The 22,306-nt window shown below is 41.5% G+C and overlaps 1 protein-coding gene across 4 annotated transcripts in view; it reads left to right on the top strand.

Annotated features, from left to right (window-relative positions):
- SLC12A2 (solute carrier family 12 member 2) overlaps window positions 1-22,306 on the top strand; it is a 113,783-nt gene that overhangs the window by 46,676 nt on the left and 44,801 nt on the right. For all 4 annotated transcript variants that reach the window (XM_083151556.1, XM_083151553.1, XM_083151554.1 and 1 more), the window contains exons 3-11: window positions 2,083-2,202; window positions 4,660-4,735; window positions 6,134-6,229; window positions 15,341-15,480; window positions 17,369-17,479; window positions 19,961-20,069; window positions 21,464-21,591; window positions 21,678-21,762; window positions 21,971-22,119. In XM_083151556.1, the coding sequence (XP_083007682.1) occupies window positions 2,083-2,202; window positions 4,660-4,735; window positions 6,134-6,229; window positions 15,341-15,480; window positions 17,369-17,479; window positions 19,961-20,069; window positions 21,464-21,591; window positions 21,678-21,762; window positions 21,971-22,119 (1,014 nt within the window). The remainder of the gene's footprint in view (window positions 1-2,082; window positions 2,203-4,659; window positions 4,736-6,133; window positions 6,230-15,340; window positions 15,481-17,368; window positions 17,480-19,960; window positions 20,070-21,463; window positions 21,592-21,677; window positions 21,763-21,970; window positions 22,120-22,306) is intronic.

Below are 22,306 nucleotides of genomic sequence, written 5' to 3'. Positions count from 1 at the left end.
GTCCCCTCGCGGGGCTCGCCACGCTTCGGGATAGTTTTCCGCGTCCCCTCGTGGGGCATGCTGCGCACGCCACGCTTCGGGCTCGAGGATTGATGCGCGGTCCCATACACATCAGACCTGAGTCTGAGGTCGGTCCTGCGTGCAGCTCCGACTCGTATCCCCCTCCCAGCGGCGGGGAACATGCGATACATCACATGTGAAAGGTCCTGGGCGGCTCTCAGGGGATTGGATGGCCATACACTGCTGCAATACATCGCAGTAGTGTAAGGCCAGCTTAACACACTCACTTTATTCTACATGCACAAACTTGAGTTAAAAGTCAGATTGCTTACTGCCCCAAAGCCCTTTTTGTGATGTACCAATTCTGTGTTTGCGGAGTCTTATGTAAATAGATTCTTATTTTTCCCATTGATTATAAGCTTTGAGCAGGGATTGCTCCACATGACCTTTTCTTGCTCAATTTAAGCCTCAAATTTTACCCCCCCCCCCCCCTCCAATACTAATTCCTAAGGTAAAGTGAACAAAAACAATGAGTATACAACGATTTATAGTTTGAGAGAAAATGCGTATAAAACTTAAAAACATTAATGTCTGATAAAAACTGTCCATTGTTTAAACCAGGCATGTCCAACGTTGGCCCTCCAGATGTTTTGAAACTACACATCCCAGCATGCTTTGCCACAGTTTTGCTATTAGAGAATACTAAAACTATTGCAAAGCAGGCTGGGATGTGTAGTTTCAAAACATCTGGAGGGCCAACGTTGGACATGCCTGGTTTAAACCATTAGGTCAGAGGTTCCCAAACTTTTTTGAATCACGGCACCCTAGAGTATCAGAATATTTTTCAGGGCACCCCTAGGCCAAAGTTTGTTACCAAGAATAAAAAATAAAAAAATTAAATGAAATAAGTTGTGCTTAAATGTCATCCTTAGGTGCAGTTATGTGGTGAGGAACACGATTCACTTCTGTTTCCCCACATATTTTATAATTGAATGCCCCAAGTACTGATTTTGCCGGTTTCATTGGCCATAAATAATTTGAATTGGTTCTGGACCACCAACCTGAGGCACCCCTGCAAGAGCTCTGAGGCACCCCAGGGAGCCTAGGCGCACAGTTTGGGAACCACTGCATTAGGTTATAGGATTCTAAAACACTGTTTATTGAAGCGCTGTAAAGTGAGCCTAAGGGGGTATGCAATCCCGGGTCACGACTGTCGATCCGTCCCAACAGCTATGACCCTGGCCCTTAAATGTCCAGCTTGCTGATCGACGAAATGGGGGCGTGTCCACATAAACGGTCGTGGATTGTCGAGACTCGCCCGTGATCGCGACAATTCAAGGCCGTTAATGACAAAACGGTCCCGACAGCTTTTAAAGTATCGCCCATTCTGTCGATCTGCCTCTTCAATGGAAGACAGCATTAAGTAGGCGCCCGCAGCTATTTTCCCCCATCGGAAATAGCAGCGGGTATTGCATAACCCCTTTATCTGAATCTAAGGGTGTGATTTGAACAAATGGGTTCAGAGTCCTTGATGTGAGTATAGGGCCTTGATGGCTAACCTTGACACTCCAGATGTTGTTGAACTACACATCCCAGCATGCTTTACTTCAGTTTTGCTGTTTGGCCATGTTAAATCTGATGCAGAGCATGTTAGGATGTGTAGTTCAACAACATCTGGAGTGTCAAGGTAATGCTGGGTACACACCAAAACGATTTTGGAACAATCCCATCAATCTGGATCCAATTCAGACTGATTGGATGCAGATTGGATGCATATTTGGTCAAAATCGTTTGGTTGGATCTGAATTGGATCTGAATCCGATCCTACCTGCTGCAGGTAGGATCTGTAAAAGATCCATTCATCTGAATACAGAGGGGATCGGATTGTATGCAAATCGTATACAAATCGTATGTAAATCGTAAACAAATCGTACGATCCGATTTGCATCCAATCCAAATCGTTTTGGTGTGTACCCAGCATTAGCCATCAAGGGTTTAGGGTGATTATTTTCTTACTGTATAAGTACCTTTCTTATTTTTCGATTTACATTTAACAATGTCTTTTTTAATATTTTTTTTTAGGAACCGTTTGAAGACGGTTTCGCCAATGGAGACGAAGGAACACCAACGGGCGATGCTATGACCAATCATGTTGCAGACAGTAAGGGGGTGGTGAAATTTGGCTGGATTAAAGGTGTATTGGTGAGTAAACTGTATTTTGATCGGTCTATAAAGAACTTTTCTTTTATAAAATTTTCATGCAAAATCCCAAACATTTAATCTTGCCACTCTTCCAGTGTATTTTGTCATGTAGGCATGCTGATATTGTTCATTATCAATAATAGGAATACAGTACCCACAGTTAAATCATTTTCATTGTTAAAGACCGTACCAAGGGGTTTTTTTCTGGTTCACTTGCAAAAAAGCACAATCACTCTCTAATGGACAAAACCCTATGCACTGCAGGTGGGGCTGATGTAACTTGTGCAGAGAGAGTTCGATTTGGGTGGGGTTTGTACTTCAAACTGATATCTATATTGCAGCGTAAACATAAAGCAGCCAGTATTTACCCTGCACAGAAACAATAAAACACCCAAATCTAACTCTCTCTGCACATGTTACATCTGCCCCACCTGCATTGTGTACGGTTTTGTCCATTAGAGAGTGATTGTGCCTTTGCGAGTGAACCAGAATAACCCCCGAATTCTTTGTTTACACTTTTCCCGGAAGGTCTTATTATTATTATTATTAATTTATTTATTTATTTTTTGGTACTTGTTTCCTAGCACGGCCACCCTGATTTCCATTGGGGTGGTCGTGTCGGAAAAATCGCGTCGATCGCGTCGCATGCGATGCGATCGACGCGACCGACCCGATTTTTTAATTGAATCAAATGTGAATAGGGTCCCTGGGACCCGATTTTACATTGGATTCAATGTAAAATATTCCCTACACCCCCAAATTTAACCCCCGTGAACCCCACCCCACGATAGACGCCAACCCGAAGCGCAGCGAGGCCGCGAGGGGCGGTGGTGCGCGTCCTCCGACCTTTTCATTCCCCTACTATCCACGTCAGCGTGGAGTTGAGAATATATAGTGTGGCGAGCGCAGCGAGCCACCGAGCCCGAAGCGTGGCGAGCCCCGCGACGGAACGCGTATAACTTCACAGGTATACGCGTCCCCTCGCGGGGCACGCTTCGGGCTCGGTGGCTCGCTGCGTTCGCCACCCTATATATTCTCAACTCCACACCGACGTGGATAGTAGAGGAATGAAAAGGTCGGAGGATGCGCACCGCCGCCCCTCGCGGGCTTGCTGCGCTCGCCACGCTTCGGGTTGGCGTCTATCGTGGGGTGACGACGGGGCCATATATAATGTGAAATGGGTCATATTGGCCCATTTCAAATTTTTCACATTTTTTCCTATGTGAGATGGACTTAATCAAGTAAATCTCATCTTGTGCCATTATAATGGCACAAGACCGACGCGATGCTCCCGATTTCAATGTTAAAAAATATTTTAACATTGAAGCCTATGGCAAAATCGGGGGCTTCGCGTCGGTCGCGTCGGGACCAATGTTAATGGTCCCGACCGACGTGATGCCCCCGATTTTGTCTTTGCCGGCAAAATGGACCTGATTTCAAAGGAAAGCGGGTCCATCGCGGGGATCGTGTACCTTAACTTAAAGGTACACGATCCCAAAGATTGTGGCCGTGCTAGGAAACAAGTACCTTTTTTTTTTTTTTTTACTGCCTGTTCCTTGGGTTGAACTGATGATAACTTCTGTGTTGCTTTTCTGAAATTCGGACCATTTCTATATCAGATGGCATTAATATTATAGGAGATATTAATTGTCACAGCTTTGTAGTTTAATGAATTACTTTCCATTAAATTCTTGTTTATTTCATAATAAAATGTTTGATTTTGAATTTTGTCAGTAACAGTGACGGAGGTTTTTTTTAATTCTTTTTTCTATTAACTGAATTACTTTGTTTTAACGAGTTGTTTGTGTTTATTATAGATCCATATTGGATTTTATGTTATACAAGCAAAAACAATAGCAATCACCAAAATATTGTATGGTTTCTGCATTATATCCATAGTTTTAAGTTAAAAAGAACTTAGCATTCAAGCAATTAATTAAATGCTCCGCAATTGAGGTTCAGTTTTATTAAATATATTAGCTTTGTTTATTCATTTGACAACAGGTCAATTGCGTTTATATTTTTTTACTTCTATATTCTAGAAATGGTCCTGTTCCCTTTTCTAGCTTCTTTATCCGTGCACCCAATATAAGGAGGAGATGGTAGTAAAAGGTGTTCTGTAAGAAACTTAGTGGCATAGCTGTGATTTCTTACCACCTGAGACTGGCAGACTGTTTGAGCCTTGCTGACACCTACTGTATCTCCTGAAGCTGGAATTCCAGCTGCATTGTTTACGCTGTACATAAATACATTGAGTAATTATTGTGATAATGCTGCACATCTGTACTTTTTCATTCCAGCCCAATAGGAAATAAACCAAGTTTACAGTGCCAACCACTGAAAGTTGTGAAATGAAAAGAAATGTGGTTTATGATGTCATTTTCTTTTTGTGTGTGTGTGTGTGACTAGGATATAAGCTGACTTTAGTTTAATAACTGTTAATTTTTTCAAACCTAGGTACGATGCATGCTAAACATATGGGGTGTGATGCTATTCATCAGGCTCTCGTGGATTGTCGGGCAGGCTGGAATCGGTAGGTCTTTCCATTTATCTGTAAGGGAGAGGTTCTTGGTTTATGTGGAGTCATTATTTCATTAATTATAAACAAGAACAGGTCCCAGCGTGTGCGGTTATAAACTGCGTGAGGTAAATTTACCACATCAGCCTTAACATGTAACCTACCTCTGACATTCCTGACAAGCCCAAGTAATGTAAAAGTCATTTTCACAGAAGTGCCAAAGTGGTGGCTTTGATGTGTTTCGTGGATCTAGGAGAGCAGCTTAGTAATATGACAGAGACTTTGGGTGTGCATAACATGAGCTGCCTGGTCACTGGCTGCTTGTTGTTCAGTCACAATGTAAGGCTGACATTTTATAATGAACCCAGTTCCTGAAAGCAAAAGAGAAGAAGCTTCCTTTCATCATCGACTGACATTGATTAATGTGTTCAATTTCATATATAATAATACATGTTGAAAATATTCAACTGGCACATATCTATCTATTTCTATCTATATTTTATTTTTAAAATAATGTAGGAGAACTCTTACAGACTCTAAAAGTATTAAACTGTCTATTAATTGGTAATGAATAAAAACACTTTGGTTAATAGCTTCTTTTTTTTTTTAACTGAATGTGTGTGTGTGTTTTGTCTTCCCACCATTCTTAATTTTTCCTCATAAGGCTTTTTTTTAAACCTTTCTCCTTTCTGGTCCCCCATATTCAGTGTTCACCTTCACATTGGTTCCCCCATTCAGATTCTCATACCTTTTTCCATTCCTTCTCTAATTTCCTTCCCTACACCCCCTCTTCCAGAGTGGCTGTCACAGCCCTGGCGGAAGCTTTCCATGTTTATCACATAAAAAATGTGTTTACATTTGTACAAAGCAGGCGTATTAGGGAAAAGATACAATTCCATTGAAACTAGCATACAGTATTGTATATTTAACTGTAGTAGAACATACTGTAACACATTACAAAACATTTTAAGGTTAATGGTTGGCAAGTCCTATAAGCAATTCGAGTCCTCCAAGGGTAAAAGATGTGTCACATACTATGCAATTCAGGTGTTGCCAAGAGAGGGGGGTAGGGCTTGTCCCGAGGGCTTATAGGGGCCTTAATCTTTCATGGAGGAGGAACACCCTCTCCCAAGGGCGCACTCTCTGCTCCATGCAGTAACTTGTACACCCATCATATTGAATCTTTTTACTAATGGATGTAGCCACGTACAATTAATTGCTTATACCCAATCTCTAATGGGCCAATAAGATAGCTAATCCCTGGCTAAATGTATCCTGCAGTATATGTTGTTTTACAAAATATTTAATTTATAAATGTAAGGCCTATTTTGCACCTTTTGTTTGAAAAGTTTAATTAAGAATATATATATATTTTAAGTTTATCTACAAATGTGTGTTTTTGTTTATTAACAGGTTTAGCTATTGTTGTGATTGCAATGGCCACTGTGGTGACAACGATCACTGGATTGTCTACGTCTGCCATTGCTACTAATGGGTTTGTTAGAGGAGGTAATTATGTTTATTAAAAAGTTTTACATTTTTATATTCTGAGATTATCTGGTGTTCCTGTCAGCTTATTGGTTAGTAGCTGTAATCGTCCTCCTTGTCCTTTGCTTATCACCTGATCATGTAATGCAGATACAAAATACAGGTTCTAATCCACAAACAGTATTTTATTAATAAATAATATCAGCGTGTAAGTGACTTGCGTGATTAGACATTTTATTCCAAAATGTTTTGGCCCTATGAAAAGACACCTTGTAAATACTCCTTGTTTTATTGACAGAAAGTACTGTATGACCTAATACATAGAAACAGAATTTGACAGATCAGAACCACTTGGCCCTTCTAGTCTGCCCTAAACACATGTACATGCACACACTTCAATACTATATATATATATATAGATAGATAGATAGATAGATTTTTTTTTTTTTTCAGAAACCAATTCACTTACCAGAATATACAAACTCCACACAGAACCATTGTGGCAGCCAAACCCGTGACCTCAGTGCTGTGATGTTAATGCTAACCATTACTCTATCTGTGATGCCTAGTCTTGTAGAACACATGTTGCATTTTTACATTTGCTGACATTGCATATGTAGCTAATAAAACTGAAATTAGTAAAGGTTCTGCTCTGGCATAATAGAATATCTCTAATATCACTATATTTTTTAGAAAATCTTAAGGCAGGGCTGGCCAAACCAGTCCCCAAGATCTAGCAGCGGTCCACATTTTCCAAATCACCTAGCTCAGGGGTGGCCAACCGGTCAGAGGTAAAGAGCTGAAAATATCGGTAGTCAAGCTAAAGAGCCAACATCATGCGTGCGCCGAAGGCGCATGCGCCAAAAAAAGGGGCGTAGCCTATTTTGACCCCTTGGGTGGGTGTGATACAAATATGCCTCCAATAGTGCAGTGCCATATATACATATGCCCCCAATAGTGCCAGATACACATATGCCCCCAACGGTGCCAGGTATGCACCACACGGTGCCGGGCTTGCCCCCACAGTGCCAAAAAGCTGGTATGCCCCCACAGTGCCACAAACTGCAATGCCCCCACAGTGCCACAAACTGCTATGCCCCCAAAGTGCAAATTTCCCAGAAGCAACACCCACCGTTGTTGCTGCTGCTGCCAGGCGGGGAGAGGACAGTCTGATGTCCCCCTGCAGTCCTCCTGTCATGTCACCGATGGGAGAAGAGCACAGCACACCGCACGTCTCCTTCCCCCTCACTTCACTGTGACTGGGCCGCCCACCAATCAAAGCTCACTGGCCGGCTCCCGATTGGCTGCTGGCCCACGAGCTCTGATTGGCGGACGGCCCAGTCACAAGGATGCACAGTAAGGGGTAGGAGAGATGCGCGATGCGAGCTCTCCTCCCCTCAGAAGGAGAAGGGATTCAGGGAACCGGCAGCAGGGGGGACTGGGACAGACGGTGGGCGGCGGGCAGCAGTGGGAGCAGGAGCCACACTTTACAAGGGGAAGAGCCGCATGAGGCTCTAGAGCCACAGGTTGGCCACCACTGACCTAGCTGGTCAGTGCCAGATTAAGGTCTAAATGGGCCTGGAGCTGAAAATGATAAAGAGCCTATTATGTGCAATATTAGGGGTTGTGACCAGTGTTCTGTTTTGGGTGGTCTGCTCATGGGTGTGTCTCTATTTGTGTAAATACTTTCAACTAATTATATATGCCTGGAAAAGGAAAAATGCAGTGAGATATATTGGTGGGTGCCCTCCAAAGGTGCACCCGCAGGACGCCGATGTACTATGATACTTTCGGCACTCCAGTCATAAAAAAAATACTATCGACGCGGGGCCGGGCTCGTTGGAAAGCCCATTCCCTCAGCTAAAAAGTGGTCCTATTTGGAGAGTGGGCCTGGAGCAGTAGCTCCATCAGGCCCACTGTTAATCCGGCCCTGTAGCTGGTGCACAGCTGTAGCAATTACTGTCATATTTTTAAACACGTAGTGTATTCATTCTGATCCACATTCAGATTTGCCTGAAAAAACATAAATAATTGTTAGATCTTAAGGACCGGTTTGGCCACCCCTGATCTAAAGTGTTCCTTTCTTTTGCATGTTGTAGTACAGATATTTAAAGATTTTATAATGGGTAATTTTAGACCTTGTATATGACCGTAAATTAGTGCTGCACGTGGCAAAGCTAGGATTATATAACCACATAATACACCCAAATCTGCTATGAAGCACGCAAGAACAGAACTGTGCCTCTCCTAAATAAGTGACGAAGGCACATCTGAAAATGACTGTGGAAGATTGTATTTCTGCCCAGAGTTTTGTATATTTCCCCTACTCACGCAGTGTCCTTTTTAATGCTATCAAATATTTTGCACATGTCCTGCTGACGCCAGTCTGGGCTCATACATTATATATTTGTATCTACTGTAGCTGTCCTCTGCAGTATTTAAAACTTCCTTTTCAAAAGCACTTAGCATTAAAAAAGCAATGTAGCATTAGTATTCTATCCCTTTTTATTTTTGATGTTATGGCTAAAATGTGCACAAATATACAAGAAACGCAATTAATCTCAATTTACTTTTCCCCATTAAATAAGTTTGTGAAAAATTGTAGCTTGTCTATTTAGCAGTATGTATATCAGTGGAGTACAACAATGTGTAGGTAATGAGAAAAAAAAAATCACTGAAGTACTCCAGAAATCCCTTTATAAAAGAGCTAGTGGGGGAGTTGACGGTTGTTTCACAGAGTAACATTTTATATTCTGTAGATTTGTTAAACCGGCAGTATGACATTTCTTCCTTAAGGGAAAACCCTGAGTTAGGCACCCATTAGATAGATACTTGTGTTTTCTGCAATTCTTCTACTTGTGTTCTTATATTTGCACCCTGACTGATGGTGTGTATATGTATGTCCCCTTCTATCTCATGCCTTTGCTTATTAATAAAAAAGACTGCACGCAATATCTATGGACATGTAAATAGTGGTAGAATGTGGGACTTCCATTTGTAAAATACACGAATGCCCACTTCATGTTGGAGGGGAGCCCCTAGGAGTGAATAAAGTACAGTATGGGCGTGAATCTTTACTGATGGTGCGGCTCTGCGTATTTGCGCATGTGCAGGGCTGCTGTACGAACACCTTCTGCGACTATCCCAGTGGACGAGACATTCATACAGGTAGGGGAGGGAGGGGGCGACAAGGGCCGGAGCAAGTGATCATCTAGCTTTTTATAGGCTGGGCATTCCACCTGGGAACGCGGACGGCCCAGTATCTGACGTCTCTTCGACGGACACTGAAGGAAATAAGTCAGTTCAGTTTCCGAAGAGGAGAGAACTCATTCGATGGTCAGCGACCATCAAATGATTTCTCTCTCTCCTTCGGCCGCGTGCGAGGGGATGTGTTTGTGTTCAACCCCTCGCATTTTACAGAGGGGATTCAGGGCAGGGGGCATTCGGCCGTGCAGCGGGTGGCGTTAAGCCACTCGCTAAGTAGCGTGATTGCCGCTTAGAGAGTGGTTCTGAATCAGGACAAACATGCTTTCCTTTACTTTCTGCACATTTACTATGCTGTTGTAGCTGCATGTGTGAGCAGTATACTTGAATATTAACAATGACCCATTAGTAGGACATACTGTAGATAATTGCCATAGGAGATCTGGTGGTTCTAGATGAAGTCCTCTAGCTGAGGCTGGAAATTAAGTGGAGCACATTGGATCCTTTATTTGTAGTAAATAAGAACTAGGAACTGCAAAAAAGTTGACCAATACTGAGTATAGTACATTACATGGGCAGGTGAAAGGGTAGTGTAGTGGTTTACGGGAGTTTTAAAAGGTGTGCAGCCTTTCCATACGTTGTGTAGAGTGGACGTTATATGGCCAGATCGAGGGGAAATGTACTAAATTGTGAGTTTACACAAGTGGAGTTGTTGTAAGTAATCTAATACTATCATTTTATAGTACCAGATAAAGGACAACTATAATCTGATTTGGGTGCTATGAGCAACGCCTTTTGTAAACCCACAACATTTAAAATGTACCCCATGGTGTTTGTTTAGTGGGAGGTTCAGCTAAATCTTGTTTGTCAGGTTCATCCCGTAGCCTTCTACTTGACGCATTAACTATTGTTACCAACACATGAGGTAGTGTACAGTATGTTCATTTCTGGAGAAAATGTTTTATGAATAGAAGACCGGTTTCTATTTCATAATTTCATAATGTTGTCAGGGATTTTGACGTTACCCAAGCACTGAGGACTTGACTTGATAACCACTATTTCTTGCAATGAGCTTGAGTTGGGTGTTTATGTTCTTTGAATATGAATCACTTGGAAATTCAGCTGCACATAATTGTGAAGCGGAGCTTGGCTGACATATTAAAAATGGGATTTATTGTTATGTATCATTGTTAACTTTTACTGATTGAAGTAAAGTAAACAGCATATAAATTGACTAAGCGGGCTGCATTTCTTTCTTTGATACTGCCTTTCCATCACAATATATATTGCTGTCTTTTATATGTACCGTTAACATAATAGGTGGTAACTTTTTTACTGAAAATAATTCTGCAAAACAGTTTCTTCCTGAGATTGTGATTTCCTAGCTAGAAGCGTATGTGTATTTCTTCTGATTATGATCTATAATTAATTGAAAAGTAGTATAATATTCGGTTTATAAATAGTCCACTGTTTCATTGATTACAGGCAGTATATGTGAAGACCAAAAATATTTAAACCACAGTGATGAAGCATTCTAAATTCAGTTCGGTACCAAGATAAATGTTATATTTTAGTCATCCAATGGTGCTTTTCCTGTGGAAATCTTCTTGCACTTACTTATATGGTTCCATAGATTATAGTGCCTCAATAAATGGGTGTAGCTTATATGGCGTTGGATAATAAATCCTGGCAGCATAATTCTGATGATTAAAATTCATTGGATGGATTGTACTTGAATAGGAATTCTCTGGTTCATATGTCCTCTGCATTGCAAATGTGCTTTTCCATCTTTTAATTAAGTAAGGCCTCTTTAGCACTGTTCTGGCCTGGATCAACTCTTCTAACTGCTCCTTCTCCTTGTCTGCCTCTGGCTCCACATCACCCCCTTCCATCCGCCCTGTCTGGGTCCCCCAGGGTTCTACCCTAGGCCCCCTTGTCTACCTGTATACCTCCCTGGCTACACTCATATGCTCATTTGGCCTTCTATACCAGCTCTATGCCAATGACCTGCAACTATACCTCTGCTTTCTTGACCTTTCCTCCTCTGTCCTCTCCTGTGCATCCAGCTGCCTCTCTGTGCCATCTTCTGTAAGTCTGAGCGCCCTCTGAAGGTCAACATGGACCAATCCAAACTCATGGAAGGGAGCAAAAGGTGGGAATCCTGGAGGGAGAGGATGGTGGCGTACCTGCCGAGGGAAAGCATCAGGAGATTTCAGCCTCAATTTTGCAGGGGAAGGTGGCAAATTCAGTGGCAGTGCGGGAGGAGGGAAAGGGGGGGGGGGTTAAAGAAGAGTTTTTGACAGTATCAAAGAGTGGGTGGAGACCGGAGGACTGAGAAGATATGAGTTATTGGCATGTATTCAATGCTCCTATGTCGCCGTAAATAATTGTGTTCCTTCTAGGAACTGGGCAGGGCAGTTCTGCATGGGGGCAGCATAATGAGGGCGGACCTGGCCAGCCGACGGTTACTGGGTTAGTAATGTTGATAGGGATATCAAAGTTTGGTTCTGGTTGATAGCTTATACAGTGTCTAGTCAACCGGTCCATCCCTAAGGATCTACAGGGTCAAAAGGTAGACACATGAAAAAGGTTGACATGAGGCTTTTTTTTTTTTTAAACCAGCCTTTTCTTACTTCACCATCCATGTTAACACAGAGTATATAATAGCGTGCTGAGCCCGAAGCATGGCGAGCTATGCAAGGATACGCTTTACACGATTTGGGAGTCCATACCCTCAGTTGCCGACATTGACACTGAAAATATGGGAAAAACTCAAGTTGACCATTCCACCCTTTTGACCTTGTCGACCTTTTAGGGTAGACCTATTGACTGTCTATCTAATAATCCACACCCATTAAAGTTGCCAAGGATAATGGATGGATGGTCAGAGGAAAGGTGTTGGATTCGGGTGTGAAGAGAGGGAGGGGTTGGCTGGGATGATGCAAATAGTGCAGTTGGGGAGAGGTGGATGCCATTCCGCTACATTGGGGGGCATCAGGCCAGAAAGAATGGGTGGAGAAGTCCCCATAGGAAAGGGCAACAGGGGAGGTGGTGTCAGAGGCGGAGAGCCAGGTTTCAGTAATGATGAGAATGTTAACCGTGGGAGAATTAGCGGATAGCCTCTTACAGATTAAGCTGTCATTCCAAAGAGCACATGAGAAAAGGAGAAGAAGGGACAGAAGAGATGTGGATCAGGTTAGCTTGGTTGTGAATGCGAGGGGGGGGGGGGGGGGGGTCGGGAACTGGAGGTGCTGAGAGCATGCAGAGTGGATTGGTATGGCACAGGGTTGAGCTGTAGTGAAGGCAACGATAGTACAGAATGTGGACTTGGGCAAATTGAAATTTTTACAGACTAGAGGTAGATACTGCTTTTTAGTTGAACAGAAAGCAGTGGATATGAGCTTTAGGTCTTGGAGACATGCAGACCGGGAGGTCAGTGAGGGATGTCCGGCTGTGTATTTAGCAGGTGTTAGAGGTGGGGAATTAGCTATCACTGTTGTATATTGGTAGCAGTCCATTTGAGGAGCTTAGAAGTTAGATGGTCGTCCTTCTTCTGTTTTTTCTCTGTTTTATCTCTGATATATCTCTGAAATTCATATTAATATTTCATCACGCTTTAAGCTATCACACTTCATTGCTATACATGGACCAGCTGCACATGAATTTACTGCTGTACTCCTATTGTCGACGGCAGTATTTGGGCAAATTCTTCATGCCGTGATATTGCAGGGGAACTGTGCACTATAAAAGTTTTTACATAGCTTTTAAAATATATCCCTCTTGACACTGTAGATTAGAAGGTCTGATTTCTTTTCTGGGAAGTATTTGTTTCATATAGATTTCCGCTAAATACAGTAAATCACTGCTGCTATTCGTTTTTCCTTTTATTATATTTTATAGATTATAATGTTTGTCATGATTTAAGTAGAAAAAATATCTACAGTATTTGGAGGAAACAACATTGAATCATGTAACCTGTTAGTTAATTCATTGGTTTATATGAAGTTGACATGCAACTATTGCTTCGCCTATTTCCTCCATTAACTGTTCTTTTACCATCGCAGTCTGTTCAGGACCTCTAGTGTTGTTAATTGTGTTCCTTACAAAGGGCACAACAGTGCTAGCTTATTGTATACTAACAGAACCATGCTGAACATTCTGCTACTTTCAGTGACAGCAAGCGTTCTGCTCCCTGCTTACAAACATTCCACAGTGACCGTGCTGGTACCCTTAGTGTAATGCACTAATAGATTTTTGACTTTTCACTCATTCTGTATCATGCATGAGACATATGAAATATGTAAAACAAAATGTAATTTTGTAATATGAAACTTGATTATTAAATGTAGTATTAGTTTGAAGGCCACGGTTAATAATAGTGATCATTTTATTTTTAAATCCATTAAATAGGACTCTCTAAAATGAAACCATTGGTTTCCAGTGGAGTTGGGTGCGACAAATTGCTTTATAAAACAGTCGGAGCAGGAGACCCTATAATGCTTGTGGCCAGGTTTAATAAAGAATAGGCAGGTTATCTTCTCCCTGGACCATTACAGCCATTGTTGTAGTCAGTTTTACAGCTTTCAAGAGATGCACATCTTCCCCAGCCTCTTAAGCTATCCTGCTCTATCAAGCTGGATCTCCCCTTAATCATAGGCTGACATTCCAGGGCAGGATACCATCCTTTATCAGGACGGTAAAGTGAGCAACTAAATGTGCTCATCTTACTTTAAGTATGCAATGAAGGAATCCCCCGCCCCCCTTACCTTTTGCATGCAATGTAATTTTTGAATATTGTTTTACAACTTGTGCTGCCATCTGTACCACATCATACACATGCATTTAGGGGGTGTTTTAAATAAGTATTTTGGGTAGCTCAAATAAAAATGCAAATTTTGAATTTTTTAAGTAGAATTTACATTGGACCTATTCAAAAAGTGCCGCTTTTTTTGGCTAGTTGAAAAATTCTACCCAGTTGAAAAACATGTGGATTTTAGAATTGCTTGCAGATCCATGTGGAATTGTGGGCATTTTCTTAAATTTTTAAGTCCTTTTTCGCCGATGCCAATAAAAAATAAAAAAAAAAGTGAAACCGCATTGGTGAAAAAAAAACTACAAAAATAATGGCAAAAACAATGGCAATTGAATACTCTTTGAAAATAAACAGACTTAATTGAATTCCCCCTGAGCATTGGTGGCTTCAGAGGTGATGCTGCAGCAAAGTCCAAAATTCAAATCGGGGAGTAGTTGGTATGTCTCTCCTAATTGAATTTTGGACTGTGCTGCAGCCCCTCCTTTGGAATTGCCACAAGTCTCAGTTTCTACTAGTGAATTACTAGCTTACATTCTCATGAATAGGTGAGCTCAGTACTGTAAATCTATTCCATACAGTCAAATTAAATTGCATAAAAACTGGAGTTTATGGTAAACTAAGGCATCTTTTTAAATTAAGTTTATTATATAGCGCACACATTTCACAGCACTTTACAGAGAATATTTGAACATTCATATCAGTCCCTGCTCCAGTGGAGCTTACAATCTACTGTATATTCCCTACCACATGTACACACACACACAGACATTCTAGAGTTAATTTGTTGGGAACCAATTAGCCTACTGTAACAGTATATTTTTGGATTGTGGGAGGAAACCAATGCAAGTCAAGGGAGAATATACAAACTCTGCACAGTTAGGGCCATGGTGGAAATCAAACCCATGACCTCAGTGCTGTGAGGCAGTAATGCTAACCATTACACCGTCCGTGCTGTATCTTGAGTTTAGTGGTTAGCAATAATCCAATAATTCATTATAAGAATGTCCATTTGTACAGCTCTGCTGAAAAATACTTGCAACATGTTGTTTCATACTTCAGCTTTCTGTTTTCTTCAACTTACTATTTGTGTATTAATATTTTCTCTCCGTGTTTAGGAGGTGCATACTATTTAATTTCTCGCAGTTTGGGACCAGAATTTGGAGGGGCAATTGGTCTCATCTTTGCATTTGCCAATGCTGTGGCAGTTGCTATGTATGTGGTGGGCTTTGCAGAGACTGTTGTGGAATTACTGCAGGTAAGTACTAAATCCTGCTTTGCAAAACAAAAGTGCAGTATTTGAGTCTATCTTTTGCTTAAGGATACAGTAATGTGTAGAGGTATTTTGGGCGTATGTCATATTTGTAATACACTTGCCTCAGAAGAGCTTACAAAAATTCTTCTTCCAGTTTTGGTTTTGTATCATGAATTCATTATTAGCATAGAGCTTCTACCAAAGGGGTCACTCTCTGGTTTATAGCAACAGTTTTCAACCTTTTTTCTCCCTCCCTACCCCTTGAGTAATCTTTTTATTTATGAGTACTCCCTCCTCTTTGATTTGAAATATCCACAATATTTGCGAGTGGAGGGAAAGTGAGCAGTATGCTTGTCCTTATGCGTGTCCCTATATTAAGGAATAACAGTGGAGTAGCAAGCCGTCTGTCTGGCTGCTGGCTGTCTACTGTCTCTGGAGTTCCCGCTAAGGCCTGTAGAGTTAATGCCGGCACTTTCATCACCTGTTGTCAGCGCTGGGCAGATGATCGCTGATGGGCAGCACTAGAAGCTCCCAGTTTATTGCTGGTTGGGCACATGAGGAGACGCTGCAGAGGGAACCGGAAGAGACGCGATGGGGTTCATCTCATAGCAATGGGAGACTTTTTCCACCATTGGGAGATGACTTCTTATTCCGCCATCACAAATATTATTTTCTAGTATCCCCAACCATTCTGCAGGGTGCGAATACCCCTGTTTGGGAAACACTGGTCTATAGCCTTTTCCATCGTTAGTCTGACATTAGGTTTGATATTGTAGGTATTTTCTATGACCATTATTTTATTTCTTAGCTTGCATCTTGAGGTTTCTCAAAGAACCACATGTTATTAAAAAATAACATTGTGTAATAGAAGCTTTGTATGTTCCCAGGGAAGCGAAGACCCCCAGTAATGCCTTAGAGGATGCATATGATGACAGAGACCTAGCTTATTTAATTTGCAGATGTTTTATGTTTCACATGCTCCTCATCTAATTATCTGGCTTAAAAAGGACATTTTTAGTATAGAAGCAGCCAGTATTTGGTAGATGACAGTGTAGCTTGTTCATGTTTACTTTCTGGATATACTTTACTGGCCGGATATACACTAAGGCAGGCCTGTCCGAACTGTGGTCCTTCAGCCTCAGCATTCCCTAACAGCAAAACTGTGGCAAGGCATGATGGGACTTGTAGTTTCAGAACAGCTGGAGGGCCATAGTTTGGAAATGCCTGCGCTAAGGTGATGTGCACATAGCAACCAATCAGATTAGTCTGAATGATAGAATGTGATTGGATGCTATGGGCAACATCCCCTTTATTTACTTTTTAGAAGCTTTAGTAAATTTACCCCTAATTACGTGCTTCATGTGCCCTTAATATGAGCTATGCCATTGTATTTTGAAAGCTGATTAATACAATTTTAAAACAGAAATCACAAGCTTAATTTGTTTGCCTCCTAGAACAGGGATTGGATGAGGGTGTTTTCATCTTGCATGTTTTATCCAGTCATTTTTCCAGTACCCTGCATAACAATTAGTCAAGTTTCCCTGCACGCTTCTCTTTAGAGTCACTGCAAGTGCCAGGCACAAAGGAAGTCTGCTGCACAGAGATTCTGATGTCATCTGCTCCATGCGCTGGCTGAGCTCCAGGAATGTGCCAAAATAGGACTGTTCTACAAGTGCCTGCTCAGTGCTCAGTGCTCAGTGGCTCCGTTATTGATGCTGAATGCACACAGAAATGTTTCTGTGTCCTCTCTCATTCACAGTCTATGAACTGGATGAACCATACAGGCATGAACGTAGCATTATATTGTGGCTCTACGAAAAATAATATGCATCTGTTCAGTCAATGCTCAAGTACAGTATGTGCAATAAAGCTACTTTGATCTTTTACATAGGAACACAATGCCCTGATGGTGGATGAATTTAATGATATCCGAATCATAGGTGCAATAACAATTGTTCTGCTACTGGGCATCTCTGTAGCTGGAATGGAGTGGGAAGCAAAAGTAAGTAAACTGCTATAGAGCATATAAACCCTAAGAATCTTTTGCTGATGAACCAGACTGTGCTCCGTTAGGTCGGTGGCTGATTATGTGGAGGTTTCACATAATTCAGTAATGCCCCTAGCCTTACTGCAGCCATGGCATACCACATTAAACATTGCACTATGCCAGTTTGTGTAGTGTACGTTGCCGGAAGTCACCCTGGACTTTCCCAGAAAATGGCTCCACACATTTGCACCTGGAGAGGTGGGGAAGGAGTGTAGTGACATAGGCCAAGTGCGGTAAGAATGTGTTTGCGTGATATGTGTACTTTCTGTGCATATATAAGCCATATTGTGGGCAGGTGCAGTCAATGATGGTGGTTGCCAGCACCAGTCTACTACTTTTAATAGGCTGATGACAAATGAACACCTGAGGCTAGATAGTGATTTCTAGGTTTTTTTCCCACATGTTATACTTTCCGTCTTTACCCTACATATATGAGATATTTCTGCAGTAGATGATGCCTGTTAGCAAGGGCGCAGTTTTCAAGCAAAATTAATTACTGATTGTATGTGTAGGATGGCATATGCTTGCCATACACCTGATGCATAGATTTATCAATGCCACGCTAAAGACTCTAAATGCACTCCTGTGTGCTTAAAACTGCATTAAATACTAGTGTGAAACTATTATGATAGCAACAGATTACTATAATTGCAGTGCTTCATCTATATTGCTAAACACATTTAAAGCTGTGTGTGTGTGTACATATAGGTATATGTCAACATACATCTAGCCTCTTTGCATGTTAAACAGGCTGTGACTGGGTGTGACTCTGGCGCTGAGCATCTTTGTGTGCAACTTTTCCATTGAAAAAATTGGTGAAATTAGGGGACACAAGCAGCTTCTGCTAAGTAAAATTATATGATTACAGCCGCAGTCAAGCACAGAATATATGCATGTGCATATATTTTACTCAGCAAAAGCTGCCTTTGCATGCTATCGTACCATTTAGGAAATAAGTTGCATTATAATGGAAAAAGTCACGCAAAGGATGCTCAGGGCTACCAAGTCACAAGGAGCTCACATGTAATGTGTATTGCTACTTGTATGTGCACGCATCGGTATTTGTTATCATTTAGTAATTAGTCAATGTGCTGCATCATAAGTAAATTCAGTTCACCTAAATACATGTCTCTTAAATTGTTGGCTCAGACGTGTTGGCATTGCTACAGCCATATATGTAAAATCAGAACAATATATTTATATTGTTCTGTTATAAGAACAAGGGGGAATTCAATTAGCTCTTGTACTTTACTGCTGGCAAATTGATCCCCTGGGTTTATTCAATTAGCACTGAAGGCATCTCCAGGCTGAAGTTTCTTTTGAGCATGCCCAGGAAATTCCCAATAAATGGCCTGTTTTCTGGTGCCATAGCCGTGTTAACACATAGGTCTAAAAATATGTATCCCGGGTTACTTTGTTTTAAAGCCCATTAACCGTTAATTTACTGGGTGAGAAAAGGGTCTCAAATTGAATACCCTGGACATTAAAGGATAGGGCTACAACATTTTTTCACACCAGGTAAATTATTTGGGATAATTGAATTCCCAAATAGAACAGTTGAATGTGTAAACTAGTTTCAATGATGGTACAGGTTGAGTATCCCCTATCCGAAATGCTCGGGACCACGAGCATTCCGGATAGGGGAATATTCCGTTTTTTAGAATAAATAGTTTTAGCCATACTTACCTGTCCCCTGATGGTGTCCGGTGGTCCCTCGGCGTCCGCGCAGTCCCCGGGCGTCCACAGCAGGCCTCCGGCATCTTCTCCGGGTCTCCAGCGGTCCCAGGAATGCATTGCGCGAGTGTGCGCGCGCACCGGTAACGTCACCGGCGCGCGCGCACACTCGCGCAATGCATTCCTGGGACCGCTGGAGACCCTGGAGAAGATGCCGGAGGCCTGCTGTGGACGCCCTGGGACTTGGTAAGTATAAAAAGAGGGTTAGGGAGGGTAAAAAAAAAAATAAAAAAAAAATTCGAATGATTCCAAAAACCACGGTTTTTGGAATAATTCGGATAATAGATATACGGATACGGGATACTCAACCTGTACATGCAAAGCCCTATCTTAGTTTTAAAGTTATTATTTATTGAGCTTGTACTGAACAACTCACAAAGATGATTTGTGAGGGAGGTATATCGCATATATTCCTGCTGTTAAATTACAAGTTTGAAAACAATTTCCAGCAAATCGGTGACTTTAATGTGTCTAGACTTCTTCTTAATGTATTTCCATTGTGAGTTCAATTCATAAAATATTAGAGTGAGGATTAAGTATGTTCTTGGACGTTAATGGCTCCTTCCACTATATTTCTATGCCGTCTTGTAAAAATGTATTTGCACAATACGTTAAAATATTTTGGAGGTTTGTTTTGCAAAATGCCTTTTTATTTCTCACTGTCATTCATTTGTTATGTTTTTGGATTTATTTTTTTTACAGGCTCAAATTGTACTGCTGGTAATTTTATTATTGGCAATAGTGGACTACTTTATAGGAAGCTTTATACCATTAGAGGATAAGAAGGCCAAGGGATTCTTTGGATATAAAGGTGCCTATGCAGTGTATATTTGGATGCATACATGTATTTTGTTGTGTTTATTTTTAGATAAATGTATTCTTTGAATAGAAAAATGAGGGGATACATTTGAATAAGGTGGTCTAATGATAGAGGTTTATGGTGTCACTACAACAATCTTGCAGAACACTGGGGAATCACTTGAGGTCATCTAGCTAGTTACCTGGGCAGCACTATTTTCTGTGTAGTTTTGTAAAGCAGCTGTGAGTTTAAAAGTGATTTACAACTGTAACATGTCTAACATGTATTCATAATAAACAGCAACAATATATTAAGTTAAACTGTACAAAAATATATATTTCATAGCGCAGTGGCTCCCAAACTGTGTGCCGTGGCACTCTGGGGTGCCTCAGGATACTTCCATGGATGCCTTGGGTTGGTGATCCAGGACCAATGCAAATGATTTTTTTATTTAATTGGCATAACCACTATTCGTTGCTTTTAATGCTAAAATATGCGTTCCTCACTACATATCTGACACTAAGGAATACACAACACAACTTACTTAGTAAGTTGTCACTAAGAAATTTTCAGCCTAGGGGTGCCATGAAAACAATACTGATCCTCTAGTGCGCCGATGGGTCAAAAAAGTTTAAGAACCACTGGCATAGCCTAATTTAAAAAAGCAAATGCACACTACAAAATTCCTGATTCAAATACATATAATGTACTCCCAAATCTAGCTTCAATATGCCATGCAAAAGGAGATGGCTGCTGGGAGTGAAACAGGACTGTAGAGTTGGGTGTCTTGTTTTGCTGGAAAAAATGTGCCATGCGACACTTGTACTGTATATCTGTGTGTGTGACGGTGTCAGTATATGGCGCAGAACAGAACTTGCATTGTATCTCTATCTCGTATACAGAGACTCAGTCACACAGATATAGAGTACAAGGGTCATATCGGAATAATCAGCACAGTCTCCTGGTGTGTGCTAGTCACATCATGTTGCATCAAAGACTCATTTCAGGCAAAATATATGCCCAACGCCAGCAGCATCTCACTGGCCCTGGTGTGCAAAAAAGGGGACTGCAGCAATGATGCATGAGGACACATCTTTTAAAAAAAAATGTTTTTTGTTGACACTGGGCCTGATTCTGAAACACGTACCAGCGTTTGTTGGCATTCTCCTGTATTGCAAATGCAAACTCATTCCCCTGTGTACATCCATGGTGTCACTATTTATTGTCCACAGATGCAGTAACACATCCATCTGAGTTTTAAAGAGTTTTGGTACACGCGCAGTTGCAATTAATTGCTAAACTATGTAAACATCATAATTGTGTGCAAGGCTGCGAATCAGGCCAATTGTCTCTATTTACCACCCTATATGTATAGGCAACTGACTGTCTCCTCTTCTCTGCCACAGCTGAAATATTCAGTGAAAACTTTGGACCACACTTTCGAGAAGGTGAAACCTTCTTTACCGTCTTTGCCATATTCTTTCCTGCTGCAACTGGCATTTTAGCCGGAGCAAATATCTCAGGTGATCTTGCGGTGAGTATTGTGCATTGAAGAAGGTGTAACCTGTTCAGTTTACATTGTGATTTTTAATCTATGTGTATATATGTTATTTTCTCCAGGACCCTCAACAAGCCATACCCAAAGGAACCCTGCTGGCCATTCTTATTACAACTGTGGTGTACATGGGCGTTGCAGTGTCTGTGGGTAAGGAGTGAGAAGAAGTTTATTTTCTTTTTTTTCTCTTTAATTCTGAGAAATCTTTATGTATATGTATGTGTGTGTGTGTGTGTGTGTGTCTGTATGTTGCAAAGCTTTATGAATGTTTCTGCCAAATTATTGTTTTGCTGTCTATATCTCTGTCTTTTCTTCCACCGACCGGCTATATTAATTATGACTGTATCTGCTGCCACAGGTTCGTGTGTTACCCGAGATGCATGGGGGAACTTTAATGAGACCCTTTCTGCAACACTGACAAACTGCACAGATGCTACATGTCCCCCGGATTATAACAATCCTGCCTGTATACCAGATTGTAAATTTGGACTTATGAACAATTTTCAGGTACAGAAAGGACTACATTCCAAAGACCTGTATGTAAATTGAAAATGTCCGGCTCGCTAGTGTTAAAGGGGTGCCGGACGGGGTCCCGACTGTCAAAATACCGACAGCCGGGTTCCCGAAGGCCGTCTGCTATTTTCCCTCATGGGGGTCCACTACCCCCATAGAGGGAGAATAGAATAGGTGGGTC

Source organism: Crinia signifera, chromosome 1 (assembly GCF_055691185.1).
Source record: "Crinia signifera chromosome 1, ASM5569118v1, whole genome shotgun sequence".
Classification (NCBI taxonomy): domain Eukaryota; kingdom Metazoa; phylum Chordata; class Amphibia; order Anura; family Myobatrachidae; genus Crinia; species Crinia signifera.
The sequence above is the reverse complement of the archived record's forward strand: the minus strand, read 5'-3'. Positions and strand labels throughout refer to the sequence as shown.